The sequence below is a fragment of the Hylobates moloch genome, unplaced genomic scaffold (assembly GCF_009828535.3).
Source record: "Hylobates moloch isolate HMO894 unplaced genomic scaffold, HMol_V3 SCAFFOLD_3, whole genome shotgun sequence".
Lineage (NCBI taxonomy): Eukaryota > Metazoa > Chordata > Mammalia > Primates > Hylobatidae > Hylobates > Hylobates moloch.
Window position 1 is genome coordinate 83951266 of NW_026652278.1, and position 23973 is coordinate 83975238.

The 23973-nt window shown below is 35.4% G+C and overlaps 1 protein-coding gene across 1 annotated transcript; it reads right to left on the reverse strand.

Annotated features, from left to right (window-relative positions):
- Positions 1–12617: 12617 nt before the first annotated feature.
- LOC116479338 (proline-rich nuclear receptor coactivator 1-like) lies at positions 12618–21313 on the reverse strand. Its single transcript, XM_032754593.2, is given in 2 exon segments — positions 12618–13902; positions 21244–21313. A coding segment is annotated over 1 exon segment (885 nt). The 5' UTR covers positions 13503–13902; positions 21244–21313.
- Between the last annotated feature and the right edge of the window lie 2660 nt (positions 21314–23973).

Consider the following 23973-nt stretch of genomic DNA (forward strand, 5'->3'; position numbering starts at 1 on the left):
AGACACCAAAGAGATAATCTCTCTCTCTCAGTCTCTGCCATGTCAGTATATAACGAGAAAATGGCCATATGCAAACAAAGAAATAGGCCCTCATCCGTCACTGGATGTGCAAGCACCTTTATCTTAAATTTTCCAGCCTCTGGAACTGTGAGAACAAGCGTTTTCTGATTAAGTCACTCAGTCTATGGTAATTTGTTTTAACAGCCCAAAGTAACTAAAACAACAATTATCTCATGAATTTGGAAATGGTCTGTGTACACATTATTAGTAATTAATTTTGGAAAATTTACTTATTATTTTATAAATCTTAGTTCTCACTAAAGAATAGGGATGATAACAATATCCTATTCCCATCATGTCCGTGAAAATTAAATGGTAGAATGAATCTAAAAAGCCCAATGTATAATGGGTATAAAGTATTCAATACATGCTGATATTTACTTCTTTTCCCCTTTACGAGAACATGCAATATGGTCTGATGAGGTCTTTTTAAAATTGTTCACAATAATTGATACTTTACAAGTCATATTATGTGATACTTTTTGCCAAACCTGGTCTCTGGCTTGATCAGTTTTATTTTACATTTGAAATTTGTACTTAGACTTCTGGGACTACTTGCTTCCATGAAAGATCTAATACCCTACAACCAAACACTTCATTATTTGGAATTAAAAAGTGAAATTCTTTGGTTATATCTAAGCTAATTTAAGTATTTTAAGTATATAATGTTTAACTGTTGAGTAGTTTACTTCAATTATTAAAATGACTGAGTCAGAGTAACTGATTATACTTCCCAGGCACACTAGGCCAGATGTCAAGAATCAAGGGCTTCATTTTCAGAGCTGGCACTCATTAGCTCCGGGTTTGGAGAATTCACTTATTCTCTTCATTCTTTCTGAATAGTTTAGCATTATTTTCTAGATGTGATTGAGTTTAAATGCACTATTTGGAGGCTTATAGTTTCCAATGTTTTTAGGGAAAATAATTTTGAAAAAGAAAGAGAATAAAAAACTCTAGGTCAAAAGAGATCTATGACTGTCTCACAGCAAGAATGAAACACTGAGATGCCTACATGGTATATAAATATTAAAGAAGGCAAGCTGACTGTGAAAAACAACAGCTAAATTATGGCAATAAGTGAAAAATGTCAGTAATATCTCTACTGGGGACACTATGGAATGGTGGGAACTTAGGATAATTAGAGAAGACAACCTGCCTACACATGGCAGCATCTACTAAGACTTATGACTCTGTTTATGAAGAATATGAGTAAATGTCCTGATATTTAAACACATACCAAAAATTAAGATGTTCATGTATTTTGCTAATTTATTTTAAAGTAATAATATTTTTTATTCAAACAAATATATTGTCAGCTTAAAGGCCACTGTTTCTTACCTATTAAAATTTGCTTTTCGATTTGATGCTTGAATTTTTTCTGTGACATCACAAGTAAGTTATTGGTTATACATGAACAAATGCATGAATGGAATTATTATTACTTTCATTGACAAATGCTTTTACATATGTAAAATTTTCATCTTACAAAGTTATGTGTTTTTACAGAACTATCCTCTCTTCCATGATACATCTTTGTTAGTTCTATTTCTTTAAGTAACATTGAAGATATTTTTCTGTTTTCATATATCGCATTCTTATTCCACTAAAATACCTATATTTTCTTCAGTTATATATGACTGGATTTTTTTAACCATCCAGATACATGTCTTGTGACATAATAGAATCTTTTTTATTCTTAGAATGAAAGAGCTACACCATAGTACAGAAAACTTATTAATTTACTATATCACAGCTACTATGGTGTGGTATGTAAATTATGTTTATGAAAATTTATGATTATTCAGATTAAGTCCTGTATATGTAATGTTAAGATTTTTTTACTTTATTTTTCTGAGAACTTGATTTACTAAAAGGTAAATAAATCACACTAGAATGATTATAAATATATCATTATTATTTTAAAAGGTATGCCCCAGTCCTCTTCTTACTGTTGAATAAGCTCATTCTGAAACCACAGTTCCAGACTCTTCTCCTGAGTACAATAAACATATTTTATTTATTTATTTATTTATTTTTGAGAAGGAGTCTCGCTCTGTCACCCAGGCTGGAGTGCAGTGGCGCGATCTCGGCTCACTGCAACCTCCGCCTCCCGGGTTCACGCCATTCTCCTGCCTCAGCCTCTCCGAGTAGCTGGGACTACAGGCACCCGCCACCATGCCCGGCTAATTTTTTGTATTTTTTTTAGTAGAGATGGGGTTTCACCGTGGTCTCGATCTCCTGACCTCGTGATCCGCCCTCCTCGGCCTCCCAAAGTGCTGGGATTACAAGCGTGAGCCACCGCGCCCGGCCAATAAACATATTTTAAAGCAGTGGTAAATATTTGTTTTGTCTGCAACTCCATCTCCAACAAGTAATTTGTTCAACAATTGTCAGTATGAAGTGGATGTCCTTTACATCAGCTCCCTAGATTTTTTCAAGGCCATTGGTGCTTCACAACATTTTTTCAGAGGCTACATTCCAGTCACTTTCTTTATTGTCCATTCAAAACACTTGCTGAGACCTAGGGTGTCAGATTCTATTTTGCCTGTTATTTGACATTCCCTTCTCTTCCTAGGCCATTTAGCTACATATTTCCTATTGGACTATCTGCTTTGGGATTTAGTAAATAAATACCGTAAGTCACTGAGGGTATAGGAAGAAATATTGAGTCATAGATACCATTTTCTCTTAGGGAATTTTCCTCTGAAGGCTTGCAAGTGTGGTATATATAGTTCAGTGTAGTGCTACCAGCTTCTGTTCTAAGGACACAGCTAACTGGGTTGATAATCCAAGATAATTTCAACAGATTATTTAACCTTTTTATGTTAGTGTTTCTATTTTGTATAGTGGTTATAATAAAACCATTTACTACTTAAGATTAAGATCTTCATAGATCTGAAGAAATATTGTACTAGAATGCTTAGTGAAAAATGTCTGACACATAATAAACATTCCATACATTTTGGCCTTTGCTCTCTGTTATTTTTACCATCAGCTCTCTCACCCTTGAAACCTGGCTCAGCCCCTGTGGAACTGTAGTATATCACCCCTGTCCCAAAACGAAGACCTAGAATATTTATCCTTACATGGTTCCTATATCCAAGGTCCCAGAAAGGTAGAAGGGGGAAATGTCACAATAATATTCAAAATATCTGAAAGCAAACTGCTATTGTTTTAGTTTGAGAATTGAGCTTGATAGAATTTGACATTGTATTTCCCTAAAATATTAAACTTGTATACTCTCAACAGTTATATTATAAATATTTATTCAGATATACTCAAAATTTATCCATATTAATGATAATTATTTAAATGCTCTTTAGCTGTTCATCACCATATTAATACTAGGAATAATGACAGCTAATTTTAATTGAGTACTTCCTAACTGTGGCCTAGTTACAGTAAAATAAACACTATTAGATGCACTCCATCAATTATTACAGCAAGTCTATGAAACATACTGTATTACTAAGCCAGTATTAGAAATGAAAAACTCATGGGAAGGATATGTATAAAACTTGCTCAAAGTTACCCAGCTAATAAATGGCTGGGACACGATTAAACACCTACGTAGTTTTCTTTCCTGAGCTGAAATCCTAAATCCTTGGCTTATGGCCCCTCACTCAAAAGCCCTAAATTGGCTAAAATTTATATAACAGAAAATTCACATAATCATTTCCTTCTATTTTTCCACTACCAGGGCTGTTAACAGTCCCAAGCAAAAGGGCAAAATTTTTTTCTACTTGAGATAAGAAAAATATAGAGTGTGACAGAAGATATTCTACCAATATAAAAACACTTTACCAGGAAAACTGAGAAGGGGGCTGTTAACCTTCGGGGAAATATAGGTCTTCAGTGGATTCTTGCTAGAGACATAAAAACGTAGAGAGAAGATTTTCATTTAAAAGCCACCTCCCTTCAGCAAAGTATATTCTGATTCCATTTTCGTGTTAGGCTCCTATATAGTTATAAGTAACCCCATGTGGTTTTAGAATTCTTAAATATTCACACACATAGTCATCTGAAAATGAATAAATCCATGAATGACTAAACAAAGTTTATTCCTATATCATTTTCAATATCCTTAAATTATGCTTACATCCTTAAATCGGTTGCCTCATTCTCAAAGCACATAGTCTGTAACTCATAAAAATAAACACCTGTCGGCCGGGCATGGTGGCTCACGCCTGTAATCCCACCACTTTGGGAGGCCAAGGCGGGCATATCACCTGAGGTCAGGAGTTTGTGACCAGCCTGACCACCACGGAGAAACCCCGTCTCTACTAAAAATACAAAAAATTAGCCGGGTGCGGTGGTGCATGCCTGTAATCCCAGCTACCCAGGAGGCTGAGGTAGGAGAATCACTTGAACTCAGGAGGCGGAGGTTGCAGTGAGCCAAGATCGTGCCAGCCTGGGCAACAATAGCAAAACTCCGTATCACACACACACACACACACAAATATATATATAATTCATTTAGTATAGGAGAGTATGAGGAAACAGAAAGTAAAAAAAAAAAAAAATAGAAAGACCAGCAATAATCTCACTTTTCCATGAATTTGTTAGCTCTTTCTGAGCTCCACTTAGTTACTTTCCCATTCTTCCCTGCACACCGTCAACACATAAGGACTCAAATTAAGATGATGTATATGTTTACACTCCAAAATTTTTAAAGAAAAAGGAGAGAGAGAGAAAAAAGTAAAAGAAAAGAAACCCAAAAGGGAAAATATAGCTAAGGTGAACTGGTGAGTTTCTACTCAGAATCCTTATTATTGAGCATGATGTATTTTGTTTTCTTTATGTATAATGAAAATCAAAGAGAATTATAAATCATAGTTCATTTTTATGATCAGTACATAAATAAAATTTGAGTCTTTCTTGGCATTCATTACTTTATCTTAAAAACACAGAGTATTTACTTTTTGTGTGGCAAAGGAGGCCTAATGGGGAACCATGACCTTCATCTCAACTTGACAGTAAAAAGGTGCTCCTTCCTTCCCCTTTTGCTTGCCATGTGTCTGAAAAAGACCAGTAGCAAAATATATAAAGAACTTTCAAAACTTAGGAGTGAACAAAGTTAAATTAGAAAGTGGGCAAAAGACACGAATATACATTTCACTGAAAAGAATATATGTTCGGAAAATCAGAGCATGAAAAGATGTCAACATCATTAGCCATTAGGGAATGAAAAATTAAAACCCCAATGGGATTTCAATATATACTCAATGGAATAGTTACAATAAAAAATAATGACAACACTGAGTGCTAGCAAGGCTGCAAAGAAACTACATAACTGCTGCATGGTCGATGGGAATGTAAAATAACAAAGCCTTTATAACAATTTGATACTTTCTTTAAAAAACAAACAAACAGTTTAACAGGCAATGACATTATGATTCAGCAATTTCACTCCTGGGCATTTACAGCAGAGTAATTTTTACAAACTAATTTAATTCAAAAACTTTACACAAATATTCAGAACAGCTTTATTTTTAATAACCCCAAACTGGAAACAATCCAGACATTTTTGAAGGAGTGAATTAAGTTTAAACAAAATGTATTACATTCATGCAATGAACCACTACTTAGCAACAAAAAGAAACAAGTTATTGATATAGACAACAACCTCCATAAATCTTCAGAGAATTATGCTGAGTAAATAAATCTAACCACAAAAGATTATATGATATAGAATTTCCCTTGTAGAACATTATTGAAATGACAAAATTATGAGAATGCAGGAAAGATTAGTGGTTATCAAGGGTTAAAGATGAGGTGAAAAAGAGGAAAATAGATGTGGCTAGGAAAGAACAACATGAGGGATTCCATGGTAATGGAAATATTCTGTGTTGACTATATCAATCTCCATACATTGGTTATGATATTGTACTATACTTTTGCAAGATGTTACCACTGGGAGAACTGAGATAAGGTTACAAGAGATCTCTCTATATTATTTCTTATAACTGCAAGTAAATCTACAACTATATCAAAATTTAAAGGCTATTTTAAAAAGAGAGTTCTTAAATTAATAATTCATTCTCCCAACCTTAGAAATTAGAAAAGGAAGACTAAACTGAGCACAAAGCAAGAAAAACGAAGAAATAATACAGATTAGAGCAGAAATCAATCAAATAGAAAATATAACAAAAAACAATAAAGAAATTTAAAGATCCAAAGTTTGAATCTTTGAAAAGATAAACAAAATTGAGAAATATTTAGATGATGAATAATAAAAAAGTCCCGGCACGGTGGCTTACGCCTGTAATCCCAACACTTGGGGCGGCTGAGGTGGGTGAATCACTTCAGGCCAGGAGTTCGTGACTAGCCTGGCCAACGTGGTGAAACCCCGTCTCTACTAAAAATACAAAAATTAGCCAGGCATGGCGGCGGGTGCTTGTAATCCCTGCTACTCGGGAGGCTGAAGCGGGGGTTACGGTGAACCCAGGAGGCAGAGGTTACAGTGAACCCATATCCTGCCATTGCACTCCAGCCTGGGCGACAACAGCAAAACTCTGTCTCAAAAAAAAAAAAAAAAAAAAAAAAGAAAGAAAGAAAGAGAAAAGAGATAATGTGTTGATTACCAAAATCAGGAACAAAGGTTACTACTACCAATCCTCCCCCATCCCATCCAAATATATGAATTATAAGGGAAATACTATGAAACACTTTGTGACCACAAATTATACAACTTATATTTAAGGTAGAAAGTCTTAAAAACATATAAATTATCACAGCTGAAACAAAAATGAATAGAAAATCTGAATAAATATGTCGAATTAGCAATTAAAAATCTTTCATAAGGAAATATACAGGACCACATGACTTCACTGGTAAGTTATTTCACATATTCAATGAAGAAATGATACACATACTCAGAAAATAGAAAAAGAGAGAAACTTCCCAATTCATGTTATAAGGCCTATATTCAAAAGCAAAAATAAAAAAAGAAAGAAAAAGAAATTAAAAAATTAAAATTAAAATTAAATTACAGATCAATATACATCACAGATATACACAAAAATCTCCAATAAAATATTATCAAACTAAATTCAACCATATATAAAAATGATTGCACTCCATGACTAAGTGAAATTAATCCCAGAAATGCAAGATTGTTTTTCTATTTTAAATACAAAATGTAATGTAATATACTGTGTTATAAAATAAAGAACTAAAATGAAATGATTATCTCAATGATGCAGGAAAAGGATTTGACAGAATCTAACATGAATTAATAAAAAAATAGAATGGAAATTCTTCAACCTGATAGAGGACATCATCAACAACAACAACAACAACAACTAAAAACACTACATTTTACAGCATATCTAAAGGTGAAAGACTGGATATTTGCCCCTCAAAATTGGCGACGTGCCAAAGATGTCTATAATGTTTACTCTCGCTAATTCTATCCAATATTGCACTGGAAGTTATAGTCAATACAATGAAGAATACATTGATAAAGCCATCAGGAAATAGAAGTGGCTGGGCTCAATAGCTCAGGCCTGTAATCCCAGTGCCTTGGGAGGCCAAGTCAGGAGGCTTACTTGAGGCTAGGAGTTCAGAACCAGCCTGGGCAACAAAGACAAATCCTCTTCTCTATGAATTTATTTATTTTTTTAAATTAGCCAGGCATGGTGGCATTCACCTCTCGGTCCTAGGTACTCAGGATGTTGAGGCAGGAGGATTGCTTGAGCCCAGGAGTTCAAGATTGCGATGAGCTATGATTGCAAGTTACTGCACTCCAGCCTGGTAGACAGAGAAAGACACTTTAACTCTTAAAAAAATTAAGAAAATAATTATATTCACAATACTATACAAATAAACTCTTGGAAATAAATTCAGCAAAATACGTGTAAGAATTGTATGCTGAAAACTAATAATCTAAGCAAATGGAAAATCATTCCATGCTCATGGATTGGGAGACCCACTATTGCTTTTCTAGTAATTCTCCCACCATAGATCTATAGATTTTATACTATTGTTACCATACATTAGCCATATTATATGAACATAAATATTTCATTTGTGAGCCTCATATCTAATTATTTGTTATTTACATATAAAGTAATTATTTTAATATGAACTCTTTGAAAAGCACTTTAAAAATAGTTCCCTGAGACCTTGGCTTTCAAGTTCTAATTAAACTATTCAATATGAACTAGAAAATTTAGTAAACAAATTGTCATCTTCTGCCTCATTATCTTTTTATTTGGAAAACTATGTCAGACTCCAAGGTATTCTCTCTTTACTTCAATGTAACAGAAGTAACCAGTTTAACTGTTCAGAACCTGACATTTACTTAATCATGTCTTCTTAGTGTTCAGGTTTATTGTCTTCAATGACTGGATGCCAATCTGCTTCCTTTTTGACTTTCCTAGGCTCGGATTCATCAGATTCTCTACTTGTGTCATTTGGAATGGAAAGACCCTCCCACAGGATAGAGGTTATTCATTCTCTCTCTCTCTCTCTCTCTCCACCACAACTTTTGCCAAGAGCAAGTCAGGTTTTTGGTCAAGCTAAGTTTTTACTGCATGTTTTCGTTCAACTAAGTGTGAAAGAAATCTATTAAATAATATTTAATTTGGTCTCAAATGTGAACCATACTCTCCAACCTAGTATTTCTACCAAATAACCATGAACTGAAATTTACTTCATAGTTTTGACCTTCATAAATTGTTTGTTTCCCCATTTATCTTCAATTCTTATATATTTTTAAATTATTGATATCAACTCTGGAGAAAAGAATAAGTCTTACACCCGGCATAACAACAGGTACAATTAAAGAAGTATGTTCCTTAACATGAGAAGAATGTTAACCCATTTCAATCACAAGTATTTGATTTTTCCCATGAGTAACACTATGCTATGCATTGTGGAGTTTACAGAAGAGTTGAGATATGATCCTGACTTCGTGGTATATAATTTCATTTGATAGGGCAAGGCATATGTGGTACAATAAAGATATAGATGTTACTGATGTACATGAGAGCCTTGTGGGATGAGTTCCCTTATAGAAGTGGAGTTTGTGCAATCTTGAAAATGGGTAGCATCTGGATAAGAAAAGAGTCAATCAAGTAAGAGAAATGCCCCGAAATTGCTTCTACGATAGTAGAACAGCTTCCTTCAGAAAAAGCTACATGGACATTTAAATTTAAAATTATAGCATCTTACAAATATATAAATACCATTTACTTTTATGTCAATACATTTAGGGAAAGTATCTAAGTCAATGTTAAAAATTCTATTTCAAATCCTTGCATGCATCTCCTTTCAATAATTAAATAATAGTGAACTGTGTTTTGAAATCATCAGACACTTCAAAATTAGTTTTCTTTTCAAATAATGCAACGTAGTAAAATGTGGACTTGCAGAGTTCTTATTTTACTGTGATTCTTCTATGAAAATAATGTAGGACCATTTAAAATTTTTCCTTAAACTTTCCACAAGTGTAAAGTAGGTAAAACACTACAAGCAATATTTGTTGAATTATTACAATGTATTATATGTCTTTTACTTAATATGAGTTATACACTGAGAACTTTTTTTTTTCACAATAATTCTCCGAGATGAAGATAAAGTGGATGAAAAGTTGAAGTAAAGATGTATTCACCCTACAAGACTTAATAGTGAGACTGGGCTTAACTCAAGATTGCACTGGCCAAGGGATTAAAGAGGCAGAGGAGAAACTGCTTCCAATGTTGTTTCCCAATAAATCGATAAAACTTGTCAGGTGTTTTCATCCAAGGAGAGAGTAACACTAACCTCTATCTTCATGTATACATTTTTTCCAGGCTTTTGGAGCTTGTCAATGATTCCTAAACTTGGCTTTATATTAGACTCACCCGGAGACCCATTAAAATCCCAATGTCACCAGGCATGGTGGCTCACGCCTGTAATTCAAGCTACGTGAGAGGCTGAGGCAGAAGGATCTCTCAAGCCCAGGAGTTTGAGGCTGCAGTGAGCTATGATCATGCCACTGTACACTAGCCCAGGTGACAGAGTGAGACTCTGTCCCCTTCTCCCCAAAAATCCTGATGTCCAGGTTATCAAATTAGAATTTTTGAAGGTATGATTGAGGCAAGCAAAGACAAAAAGAAGCAAGCAAGCAAACCACTTGATTCTAATATGGAACAAAGGTTGAGAACCACCAGATAGAAAAAGAAAACAAATTAATTAATACTGATCATCTATTACCTTTAAATAACCTAGATCTCAAGAGATCCCAATATACAAAAGCTTTGGCTAGGACCTGAGAATCTATTATAATTAGCATTTTCATTAATCTTAATATCTCACTCATATCATGCACAAAATTCAATGTAAGATGGATCACAGACCTAAATATGAATGCTAAAGCTTCTAGAAGAATATTTTGAGTAACATCATAATGATCTTGGGTGAGATAAATAATGATTTTTTTTCTAGAGCACAAAATGTATTAAACATAAAAATAAAAATTGTGTTAATGTTTTTACTATATTAAACTTATATTCATTTATTCAAAAAAACCTCATTACATATGTAAGGAACTCCTACAACAACAGAAAAAAATAACAAAAAAGGGGGGCAAAATGATTGAATAAATTTTCTTCAAAGACATACAAATAGCCAAAAGGTAGATGAAAAGATGTTCAACATCACTAATGATCAGAGAGATACAAATAAAAGCCAAAATATGATATCACTTACCACTCATTAAGAGAGCCATTATGAAACAAGACATAACACGTGTTGGCAGTGATGTGGAGAAACTGGAATGCTTGTACGCTCTTGCTGGGGATGTAAATTGGTTCAGTCACTGTGAATTACAGTATGGAGGTTCCTCAAAAAAACTAAAAATAGAACTAATATATGATCCAGCAATCCTACTCTTGGGCATATGTCCAAAAGAATGGAAATCAGGATGTGGTAGAGTTACCTGCATACCCATGTTCTTTGTAGCATTACTCACAAAACAACAAAATTTGAAAACTTAAATGTCCATCAGCACATAAATGAATAAAGAAAATGTGGTGTATAAATACAATGGAATATTTTCAGCTTTAAGAAGGAAGGACATTCTGCCATCTGCAAGAACATGGATGAACCTGGAGGATATCATGCTAAGCGTGATAAGCCAGTCACAGAAGGATAAATTCTGCATGATTTCACATATATGAGCTTTCTAAATAGTCAAACTCAGAAATAGAGAATAGAATGGTTAGGGGAAGGAGGAAGAAGGGTTGCTGTTCAACAGGTATAAAGTTTCAGTTGTGTAAGTTGCGTAAGTTCTAAAGATTTTCTGTGCAACATCACGCCTATACTTAACAGTACTATATTGTACATTTAAAATCTTACTAAGAGGATAGATCACAAGTTATGTTTTTACCTCAACGAAAAATGAATAGAAATGTCACAGTGAGATAACACATTTGAAATACACAGACCTGACAAAATATTTCTATGGAAAGTAAATAAATCCTACAAATTGTTATGTAGAAGATAAATCACTCAATTAGAAGTGGGCAAAAGACTTGAACAGTCAGTTCATAAAAGAAGACAGCCAACTGGGGAATCAGGATAAGAAAATGTGCTGAACATAGTTGGTCATCAGAAAAAATGAAAATAAAAACCTCAATGAGATGTCATTACATATCCAAGGGAACTGGTAAAATTAAAATGGCTAAATACCTGGAGATCAATATGGGAGGATAGCTTGAGCCCAGGAGTTCAAGGCTGCAGTGAGCTGTTGATTGTGCCACTCCACTCCAGCCTGTGTGATAGAGCAAGACCCCATCTCTTAAGAAAAAAAATTGCGGTCTGAATATAGCAAGTGTTGAAGAGGTTATGAAACAAAGAAAATCTCATATATTCGTGGTGGGAGAGTAAATTTACAGCTATATTTTAAAGAAGTTTGGCAATTTCTTTTTTTTTTCTAAAGGGGGGGCCAAATTATTATTATTTTAAAATTTGATTACAACCAATTTTGTTGTCATTAAAATTAGAGGCATTAAGCTGGAATGGATATATACCAAAACCAGAAATTGAGTTTAACAAAAATGGGAATAGGAGTTGTTCAGTAATTTCAGATTAGAAATCAATTTAGAGAAACAAACCCCATGCTACATTGATTGTGCCGCAGATTTAAACTTCAGTAGTGCATTAGTAAACTGTTCACATTTAGATCTTCACCTTGAGATTTGACAGCTGTTTCTTGAAAAAAATCTCAGTACCTTGTGCAAATAAAATCGGTCTTCCATGTGCCTTAGGACACACTTAAAATTTATCCATTGTATATATACAAAACACCTGCATGTGGGCAGGGCAAAATACATACTTTCATAACAAAACTATAATATACCTCTCAAGTATGAACAATATACACACAACACATGGTATACAGTATTTACAAAATATAAAATATAATGCAAGCTGTTTGTATGTAATTTTTTAAACTCATCTTTTGCAACTGTATGTTGCAACAAGGCAAATTTCCATTTCTGTACCAATTTTCTCAAGAGTCCAGGGATAAGGGAAAAATTATGTTTTACACACATACTGAAATCTGAAATCTAAGTTTGAACTTTCAGGAGCATTTTTAAGTGTACTGCCATCAGCTCCCTGTTTTGGTTGGAATTTTCAACAGTGCTTCCCAACCAGTGACTAGGAGGCTTTGGAAGAACACTAGGAGAAGGTGGATCACTAAACTTTGCCCCAGCATAATTTTCCTTTTGGCTCACTTCAGTTAGAAATGCTGATTTCTTCAAATGCGAATTTTTAATGTTCTCGGTATTTTTAAAAGGCTTTTTTTCCTGCTTCTGAATTCTGTCAGATGAAACAGAATCCTGTCAAAAGTTGTTTTCATTTCTTTTTGCAGAGGTGATCTTGGTTAGTGGCAAGTTATATTTGCTTTTCTGTCTGTTTATCTTTGGTTGCTCATACAAGTGTATACCATGAACAAGCTGGCCATGGGGAAGGGCAATCTTCTCCGATTTTCCCATCTTTGATTTTAAAACCTCTTTCCTGAGCGGGGTTTGGCCGGGAGCCGCGGGCCGTAGCGGGGCAAGGTCGGGGCTGGCTCCCTCCGTGCGGGTCGCGGCTGCAGGACTCGGGGCCAAGCCGGCGGCCGGGCCCGGGACCTCCCGCGCTCCGCTCGGGCCAGTCGCGGGGCTCTGGCCGCCCTCCAGACTCGGCCGGTGCTGCTGGTACTGGTGGAAGTGGCTGGGCAGCTGCCCTGAGGGGCTGGCCCGCACCTTCTTCTTTCGCCGCTTCTTTGGCGCTGCCCGAGGGGTGCCTCCCGCCACGGCGAGGCTGTGGTTGGGCAGAGCTGCTGGAGCGCGAGGCTGGGGGGTCAGACATGGGCCATCTCCCCCTAGGAAGTGAGGGAGGAAGAGGGTCGGGGGCAGTGCCCGGGGGTCCGGGATCCGGGGTAAAGGAGGCGGAGCCGTGGTCACCATCGGGAGGGCCCCGAAGTAACCTCGGGAGGAAAAGCCAAGCGGCGCAAGGCGGCCACCCAGGACGAGCGGCTCCCGCTGCGGGACGGAGACGACAGTCACAGCGCTAGGAAGCTTGTCGCTCAGCAACGAGGAGAGGAGAAGGTGAAGCCAGTGAAGATAGGGTGGCGGCTATGGATGCTGCTAGGAGAGCCAGAGAAGATCGCGGAACATGACTCGGGCGGTGGCAGCGCAGCAACCGGCAATTTCTTATAAAGTTAAACTGCACACATACCCAATGACATCGTGATTCAATTTATAGGTATATACCAAAAATAAATGAGGGTGTGTATTCACACAATAGAGACCGATATAAAATTATTCATAGCAGGTTTTTTTTGTAGGCAAAAACTGGATGGAACATCTATAAAGTGGAGAAGAGATAAACAAATTATGATATTGACTTACAGAATAATAATACATAGCAATAAAAAATAAAATATTGACACATGAAACAGCATAGATAAATCTCCAAAACATCATGTTGAGTAAAACAGGTCAGATACAAAAGCATAAAATCTACATGACTCCAGACAAATTTGACCAGTGGTTGTCATCGACTGGAATAAAGCACCAGCACATTTTCTGTGGTAGTGAAACTTCTTTATCTTGATATGGCTGGTGTGAATATGAGTGCAGAAATACATAAAGTTAAGGTATACATCTTAAATTTGTTCATTTTATGAAATATAAATTTAGTCTTGGTAATGCACCTCCAAAATTTTTTATTAAGGCTATAATTAATTTTATATTTTTATTTATAAAAATGAGTGATATATCACATTATATTTGAATATTTTTCTGATAGAAGACCTTGTGGCTTAAAATTAAGTATTCTGTTTAATACTTATCATAAATTTATAATTTAATAAGTGATTTATAACTGCACAATAACATTACAACAATTTTCTATCTAGATAAAATTGTCTTTATTTTAAATTTGTACAGCAACTTTACATGGCTTACCTAAACCACACAATTATTAAGTGATATAATTGGGACTCTAATCCAGGGCTGTTTCTAAGTAATATGTTCATTTTTCTTCCAATTGATAACTTGAATACATCTTTTGAAAAAATTATTAATTTTTAAAATTTAATTAATTAAGATACTCTCAATTTATTGAAGATTATGTGGTTCTTGTAACACTAGATGGGTTAAAGTCATACTTTTGACTTCTATTATTTATGTGATTTTATGTGATCTTGGCCACTCAGCCTTTTTTTGGTAAAAGGGGAATGATAATATCTCTCAAGAGTATTGCAAGATTCAAATGAAATTAAATGTGTTGAAAGCTTCTGTAAGAAGTGTACAGAGTGCACAGAAGAATCTCAATTTTTATAAGTTTCTCAATTTTCCCTTTACATTTTCATTCTTATTGTCATCTGTCTCTCACTGATGCTGCTGCTTCTCATGTAGCCTCCTAAGTGCAGACTAATTCTCACCCTCAGCGCTCTAACCACTGCCCCTAGAAGTAGAGCAAGTGTCCTCTTGCAGAATACTTTTACTTCCTTCTCCTCAAACCCCTCCAGCTTGGAATCTCATACCATTTGATTATATTGATCACTCCCAATTTTTAGTCACTTTCCCTCGTTCTTTGAAGTCTTTACAACCTGACTTACTGCCATTATTTTGATGTCTCATTTAAATTACTTATCTTCTTTGACATTTGACCTCGTCATTTCCAATGTACTTGCTATCTTCAGTATCTAGCTATTCAATCTCATGATCTCAGCTCAAACCACGTTATTACTCCTAATTGCAAATTTTTACAATCTTTTAAGTCTCCTGCCTTCTGAACATTAACTTCTATCTTTCTAGTTCATTCCATTTACTACAACTTCAAAAATACTGTGGCTCATCCTGGATCTACAATCTCATACAATATACAATATAGTCCTTATACAACTCTCAATCCAGTGTTCTCCACACATCCTTTACTTCTCAGCAAACCCACCTTCAAAACATTTAAATAATTTTTACTACTGCTGTTATCCACCCAGGCCAAGCCAACATCATGTCTCATCTGAAATTTTATCCCCCTTCCTGCTTCTGCATTAGCCCTCACCTTCAGTCTATTCTCAATACCCAAGCAAGAATATAACATAATATCATAGAGATCCTGCCACTCTGCTCACTCACTTTTAAGGACTTCTAATTCCACTCTGAGTCATTATTGTACAGATTATACAGCTCTACTCATGCTCCCCACCAGGCACACCTCTTTGATCACAGCCCTGTTGCTCTTCCCCTTGTGCCTCTGTTCCAGCTTTGCTATACCCAACACTTCCTGGTGCTCTTTGGGCAGGCTGGGAATTGTCTCTGTGTTAGCCCATTCGAGCAGCTATAACAAAATACCATAGACTAAGTAGCTTATAAATGACAGAAATTTATTTTTCACAATTCCGGAAGCTAAGTCCCAGATCAAGGTGCTGACCTATTCCATATATGGTGAGGCCTATTTCCTAGTTCATAGACCCATCTTCTTCTTCATATGGTGGAGTCGTCATATGGTGGAAGGGACAAACCAACCCCCTCAGGCATCCTTTATAAAGGCACCAATCTCCTTCACGAAGGCTCTGTATTCATGACATAATCACCTTCCAAAGACCTTAACTTTTAATAGTATCATACTGTGAATTAGATTTCAATGTATGAATTTGGGGGGGTTGTCAACATTCAGACCATAGCACTCTCACATTAGATGCTTTGTACATGGTTTCTCTGACTGAAAACACCTGTCTTCAAATTCCCCCCTGGATTGTTTCCTTACCTTCTGGATTAGTTCCTTCTCATGCCGCCAATAAAAACATGTCCTAGACTGGGTAATTTATAAAGGAAAGAAGTTTAATTGAGTCACAGTTCTGTACAGCTGGTGAGACCGCAGGAAACTTACAACCACGGTGGAAGGGGAGGCAACACATCTTTCTTCATATGGTGGCAGCAAGGAGAAGTGCCAAGCAAAATGGGGAAAAAATCCTGATAAAACCATCAGAGAACATGAGAACTCACTCATATCACAAGAACAGCAGCATGGGGGTAACTTTCCCCATGATTCAATTGTCTCCCACCAGGTCCCTCCCATGACACATGGGGATTATGGGAACTACAATTCAAGCTTTAGATTTAGTGGGGGACCCAGTCAAACCACATCACCTTCTTCAAGTCTTTCACTCAAATGCTACTGCTGTCTCTGTCATGCCTTCCTTATTTCCCTCCTTAAAATTGTATCTCTTTCTCGTGTTCTTTATTTCCTTTGTCTGCTTTACTTTCCTCCATAGCACTTAGCAACACTTAACATATTATATAGTTTAATTTTTTATGTTGTTGTATATCTCCTTCCAAGAGAATGTAAGCTCCAAAAAGGTATATAATTTTTTCTTTTCTTTTTTTCACTGCTATATCCACAGGGCCTACAACAGAATGTGGTACAAGGTAGGAGCTTAATGTGAATGAATGAATGTTAGTCTTATTACCTTTTAAGTTTACCTGATTTTCTAATTTTCTACATTTTCCACCTTCCTCCGTCCTTTCCACCTTCCTACCTCCTTTGGGATGTGCATACAGAAAGCAGCAACATTAAGGTAAGAAAGTTTAACCTTTGGATTAATATTAAAACCTTGAGACAGTTTTGCTTTTCTGTTGCCTTTAGCAAAACCACATTCCTGCTGCTGTCAGTTATGACGCACTGAGAAATCTTCAGAGACCTAAACTTTTTCCACAAGATGACTGGAGAAAAATAAATCACCAAATATCATAAAGATACTTGCATGTTTTTTAAGTGATTAATGACTGCTTTCTCATAACAGTACAAACTATTTTGTGTTGTATGAGAGGATTTTTCACTCTAACTTTTAAAAACATCATTACATACAAATATATCACATCAAACCCCAAAGCCATTGCTAGCCCACTGGATCCTGTCTTAATATTAAGTATGAGACAAAAGGCCTTTATCTTCCAGAAAGTTGTTTATAACATGCCAAATATGTGAACACCCAATAGTCAAAGGACATTATCTCTGTGATGCAATTTTGAAAGTTGGTAAAAGCCCGGGTGTGGTGGCTCACGCTTGTAATCCCAGCACTTTGGGAGGCGGGTGGGTCACGAGGTCAGGAGATCGAGACCACGGTGAAACCCCGTCTCTACTAAAAATACAAAAAAATTAGCCGGGCGTGGTGGCGGGCGCCTGTAGTCCCAGCTACTCGGAGAGGCTGAGGCAGGAGAATGGCGTGAACCCAGGAGGCGGAGCTTGCAGTGAGCCGAGATCGCGCCACTGCACTCCAGCCTGGGCGACAGAGCGAGACTCCATCTCAAAAAAACAAAAGAAAGTTGGTAAAATAATTTTTTATCAATTTCATCCTACAAGCACACAATTTAAACCATTCTTTTAAAATGGATTTTAGAAGATTGGAATAGGAAGTTTTAGAAGTCAGTCTCTCCACAAAAACTGCCATTAAACTGCAAAAAATAAGAATTAACCTTTTTGTAACTCTGGATCCTAATCAGATAAATAACAACCATTAGTAGAGTGCTTGATGCTATTGGTCTTTAGTAAGAAAGTGGCTGCATGCACACCCAGATACCGTCACTCATTCTTATTCACAAGAGTCAAAAAGTGAAAACAAACCTGTATGTGCGGATAAACAAAATGTGGCATGTACATACAAGGGAATATTATTTAGCCATAAAAAGGGAACGATGTTCTGATACGTGTTTACAACATTGATAAACCTTGAAAACATTATGCTAAATAAAATAAGCCAGACACAAAAGGACAAATAGTATATGATTCTACTTATATGAAAGATCATGAATAGTCAAATTCATGTAGAGGGAATGCAGATTGCATGTTTCCAGAGCATGGAGGCTGGGGCAAGGGGAATGGAGAATTAGTGCTTAATGGTACAGAACTTCTGTTTGATGTGATACAAAAGTTATGAAAACAGTGTTAATTATACAACATTGTGAATGTATTCAATATCTCTGAGTTTTAGAATTGAAAATGATTAAATGGTACCTTTTATGTTATGTATATTTACCACCGGGTAATAAAATTGTATTAATGTAGGTGAGGCAATTTTAACAGTTGTACCACTCTGGAGGAGGATATTGATAATGAAGGAGGCCATGCATGTGGAGGCAGGATATATTACATATATAATATATATTTATATTATAACATATATAATTATATATACACAGTATGTCAGGGTGTGTGTATATATATATTTTATATATATATAAAAAATCCACCCTGCCTCCACATGCATGTAATATATATATAGTAATACATGGCATATTATCATATATAATTATATATTACTATATATGTGGTAAATCTCTATGTCTTCCTCTTAATTTTTCTGTGAAACTGAAACTGCCCTAAAAAATTCAAGTCCTACAAAAATGAAAGTGAGTTAAAGTACTTTTTCTGGAACAAATAAACTTAGCATGAATAGTTAAAATATTAAGAGTTGTAATTAACGGAAATTTCAGCTCAATGTGACTTCAACAGTTTAAAAAATGTATTACTACACATAAGACCATGGAGAGAGGAATTGGGAGACCCAGAATTGATTGGGTCAGAAATTGAAAATGATATTATCAATGACCCAGGTTTGAATGTCTCCCTTCACAGCATTGACTTCACTAAGGGATGTGACCTGGTTGGCAGCGGTAGCTTGTACAACACGCTTGTTTGCAGTGAGTGGTAGAGAGAGGCAGGTTTTGCTTTCCCAGAAACCCTGAAAAAGGTCATCAAACCTAAATTTCCTTAGCCTTCTTCTTCCATGAGCAAATCACTAGCAGATGATTGCTAGCAAGGTGTTACTATTACAATGAACCCCTAAGTGTCAGAGAAAGAGTTAGTTTGGGGAAATATCCTCTCCACCACAATCTTAGTCATTTAAGTCAATTTAACAATATATTGAAATATTTTTCTTAGAAGTTTAAAGTTCCATTAAAGAGTAACAATTACAGAAATTATAGGTAGCCTTTAGTTTTACAAGTGACGTCTCAAGAGGAAGATGATTCATCAATTTCAAAGTTTCCCTGCAAGTAATACTGGATGAAAATTCACTTGGCAAACATAATTAATAATCATGGGTTATTAATTACTTCTACAAGGTGGGTGTGCCGATTTTAAAAGGCTTGAATAAAACGTAAATTTCCTTAATTTGATACTGTAAATGGAGTAATTTGGTAATGTAAACGGTGATATTTAAGTGGTTTTTGCGTCAGATCTTACAACATAAAATATTTTTCTAAAATTAGTTTTTGTACCACTTCTCCAGCATGTTCCAGCCTATATCAGTCAGTCCAGGCTTCTATAACAAAGTATTATGGACGGAATGGCTTACACAACAGACATTTCTCACAATTGTAGAAGCTGGAAAGTGCAAGATTAAGGTACTAGCAAATTAGTTTCCTGGTGAGGGTCCTCTTCCCAGCTTGCTGTATCCTCACATAGCAGATAGAGAGAGAGAGAGCACTCTATAGACTCTCTTCCCGTTCTTATAAGGACACTGATTCCATTGATGAGGGCCCTATGCTCATGACTTTGTCTACACCTAATTAATTCTCAAAGGCCTCACTTTCCAATACTGTCACATTGTGGGGTAAGGCTTTAACATATGAAATTTGAGGGAAACGGAATATTCAGTCTAGAACAAAGCCCCATAAATTTCAAAAAGCTGTGGGACAGGAGGGAATGGGGATGGATTTCAACGGTACCACATCCAAGCAAGTCTTGTATGGTTAAAACAAATCAATATAATAACACGAAATTTTACACAGAAACCTATCTGATTATAAACTGTATGCTTACCATAATCAACACCGTTATACATTGTTTTAAAAACACTTAATAGTGTTCTTTGTTTAACCAAATAAGAGAGGCATTAACTAGTTTCCTAGTGCTGCCAAAAGAAATTGCTACAAAATTTGTGGCTTAAAATAGTAAACAAACAAACAAACAAACAAATTCTCTCTCAATTATAGGCGGCCAGAAGACCAAAATCAAGGTGGAGGCAGAGCCATACTTCCTCTGACGGCTCTAGGGAAGAATCCTTTCTTGCCTCTTCTAGCTTCTGGTGGCTCCTGGCACTCCTTAGCTTGTGACAGCATAACTCTAACCTTTGTCTCTATCTTCACATGACCTTGCTTGTGTTTCTGTGTCCCAACTACCCATGACTCACTCTAAATTCAGGATGATCTCACCCTGAGATCTTTAACTTTATTATATCTGTAAAGCTCCTATTTCAAAATAAGGTGACATTTACAGGTACCGGAATGGGAGAGGGTCTAGGACACAGACAAACCCTTATGAGGATACTACATGACTCATTACAAGGCACAAAGTAATTACCATAGGCAAACCGCTTGTGAGAGCTCACTCCAGTTTGGAATATATTCGTGTTTCCATGTAAGAGAAAAATTCGTCCTTGCTTCAGTTCATCTTGGCGTCAGTACAAGGGTGGGATTCAGAGACATATAGGTGTGGAATACCAGATCCCACCACACTTAAAAAACTGGCATACTAAGTTGATAAACAATGTAGAGTGTGAAGTTGAGTTGAGAATGCTTATGCCATACAGTTTATGTATCTTATAATAGCCTTAATCACACTTCTGGTAATGTTCTCCACCACTGGATGCTAAAAAAATAAAATTAAAGAATTAGATAGTATAAAAAATATATATACCTCTTTGAGTGGAAAAATGCTGTCAGCATTTTGTTATTTTATTCCATTGTATAAAGTCTCAGCAGTGCTCTCTTCATAAATGTATTGAAGGTTTGGCTAAATTGTATCAAATTTGTGATTAAATACAAATGTGAATACCATAAAATATTACAAAGGACAATCTGTATACTATGCTATACCAATTTTACAATTTTACAATGACTTACAGATGCCATAAATATTTACTTTAAGGAAGTAAAATAAGTTATAAAATCATATTTAAGAACACCTAAATCCTTGAATAAGTTTAAAATTATATTATTATTTACATATGAAGTCAGCTGACCTTTGAAAGCTTACTTTTCAATAACACAAATGTATGCATTATCTAAAACACATATTCCAATATTTTCAAGAAACAAAATACTGAATTAAATCATCTGTATTTAAACGTTTATCTATTTTCGTTATAAATGTCCATGAAAATGCTTAAAATTGGTTTATTTGATCTAAAAAGTTAATATGCAATTTTTATTTTTAATATATCATTTTTCCCATTTATTCTTTTCTAAATAACACTTTCATCCAAAGTAGTTGACTGAAGAAACAAAACGCTGTTTTCTTTATGAACTTGTAATACATTTCAAAAATAATTAAGATACTGTTCAAGGTGTTGAAGTGTACAACATAACAAATTGCATTTGCAGTTGAATAGTAGCAGAGAAGAAGCTGAAAAAATAAATCATGTAAAAGTAGCTTAAAACAGATGACAGCAGAGCAAACAGTTTCCTGCTAATGCCCTCTAAAAATCGGTCCTTTTAGGCTTTTGTGCTGGTATTAGGTTTAAGTTATAGACAAGACATATATATCTGACCTTTTCCTTTCCTTTTCTACACCCTGGAGTCAAAGTCTCCTATAAAAGGACATTTGCAGCAAGTATTTTCAGCTGGAGTAGGAGGAAAGGGCAGGAGTAGGAGAGCAGTATGATCACCTCTTGCCAATGCAATTTCTCTTGATTTGCAACTGGTGTTTAGTAAAGAATTTTGCTATGCAAAAATAGTGTCTTAATTGGATTATTGTAAGACAAAGTATGCATTTTTCATGTCGTATTAGTATTTTATTAATAAGGCTAGGGAAACCTACTAAATCCCTATACTAAAGTGAATTTGATTCTCCCATAGAAACTTAAATCTTCACGGTGATACAACTCAGTCCTCTACTGCAGCAGCTCTTTTATAAATGCCTCCCAAAGCTCCAAGAAGGAACAAAGAATGTGACCCACTAAGCTCACACCATGAGTCTATATTGCAGAAACCTTTGTTCAACAAAACTGCAGATGCTCTATTGAATCCACTGGAGATTGTCCTGATACTAAGGACAAGTATATAAGTTAATGATTTTATTAATTTTAACATTTTTAAATGTTTTCCTTTGGGGAATTCTAATTTATATATCAATATTCAGGTAATATTTGCTGAAAACACAAACTCTGAAAATCAAAATGATCTGCATTCACATTCTCATTTTCTATTATAACATAGAGACAACTACTTTATTATCTTTTTAGAAACTTTCACAACTACTTTAGTTTCTTCCTAATTTTATAAATTAATCTATCTCAAAAAACTTTGCTCAAAAGAAGTTAGTAATAGCTATCAACTTCAAAAAAGTAAAACTTTAGGCTGGGTGCGGTGGCTCACGGCCTGTAATCCCAGCACTTTGGGAGGCCGAGGCGGGCGGATCACCAGGTCAGGAGATTGAGACCATCCTGGCTAACACGGTGAAACCCCATCTCTACTAAAAACACAAAAAATGAGCCGGACACGGTGGCGGGTGCCTGTAGTCCCAGCTACTCGGGAGGCTGAGGCAGGAGAGAATGGCGTGAACCCAGGAGGCGGAGCTTGCAGTGAGCCGAAATCGCACCACTGCACTCCAGCCTGGGTGAAAGAGCGAGACTCCGTCTCAAAAAAAAAAAAAAGAAAGAGAGAAAGAAAAAGTAAAACTTTAAAGATAACTTTTAGAAGGAAAATGAAATACAGAAATAATACATCTCATTTACACTTAATTAAAAATAATATGAATTGTCACTATTTCCTATGAAAACATCTCATGCCAAGTTCTTTTATTAAGCTTGGATTTAAAATGTTATATTTTAGTTGAAACTGGTAGAATCTTAGTAAAATTATAGCAGTAAGAAATTTTTATATTATATGTAATATAGAATAATCACATTTAATTCCACTGGTTAGTCTATTCTGATTCTTTAGCAGGTTGATTCATAATTTACCAACTTGGGTCAGAAATATTTTCTATTCTTAGCTTTTGCTGTCAGCAGAGATAATAATAATATAGAGCCTGAACAAAAAAGGATTGTGTATTGTTTCAATTTAATTAAAGTTGATTCGCTGCTTCAAGAGAGACTCACATTTTATATTTTATATTTTTTTTGAATAAAAACAGAATGTAGATATTTGCTTTTACAAATTTCCCATAAGATAAGAAAAACATATTTTTTCTTAATTACACCCTTGCTAAGTCACGCTAGCTGCCTGACCTTGGACAAAATTCTTAACCTCTTTGTGTCTCATTTTCAATAACTGTGAATTAAAGATAATAATTGTAGTATATTTCTCAAGGGATTATTGTGGGAATTAAATAAAATAATCCTCTAAAATGCTTAGTACAGATTCTGGAACATAATTAGCAGAAAAAATTAATAACTATTATTATTTTTATTTACTATATTATATG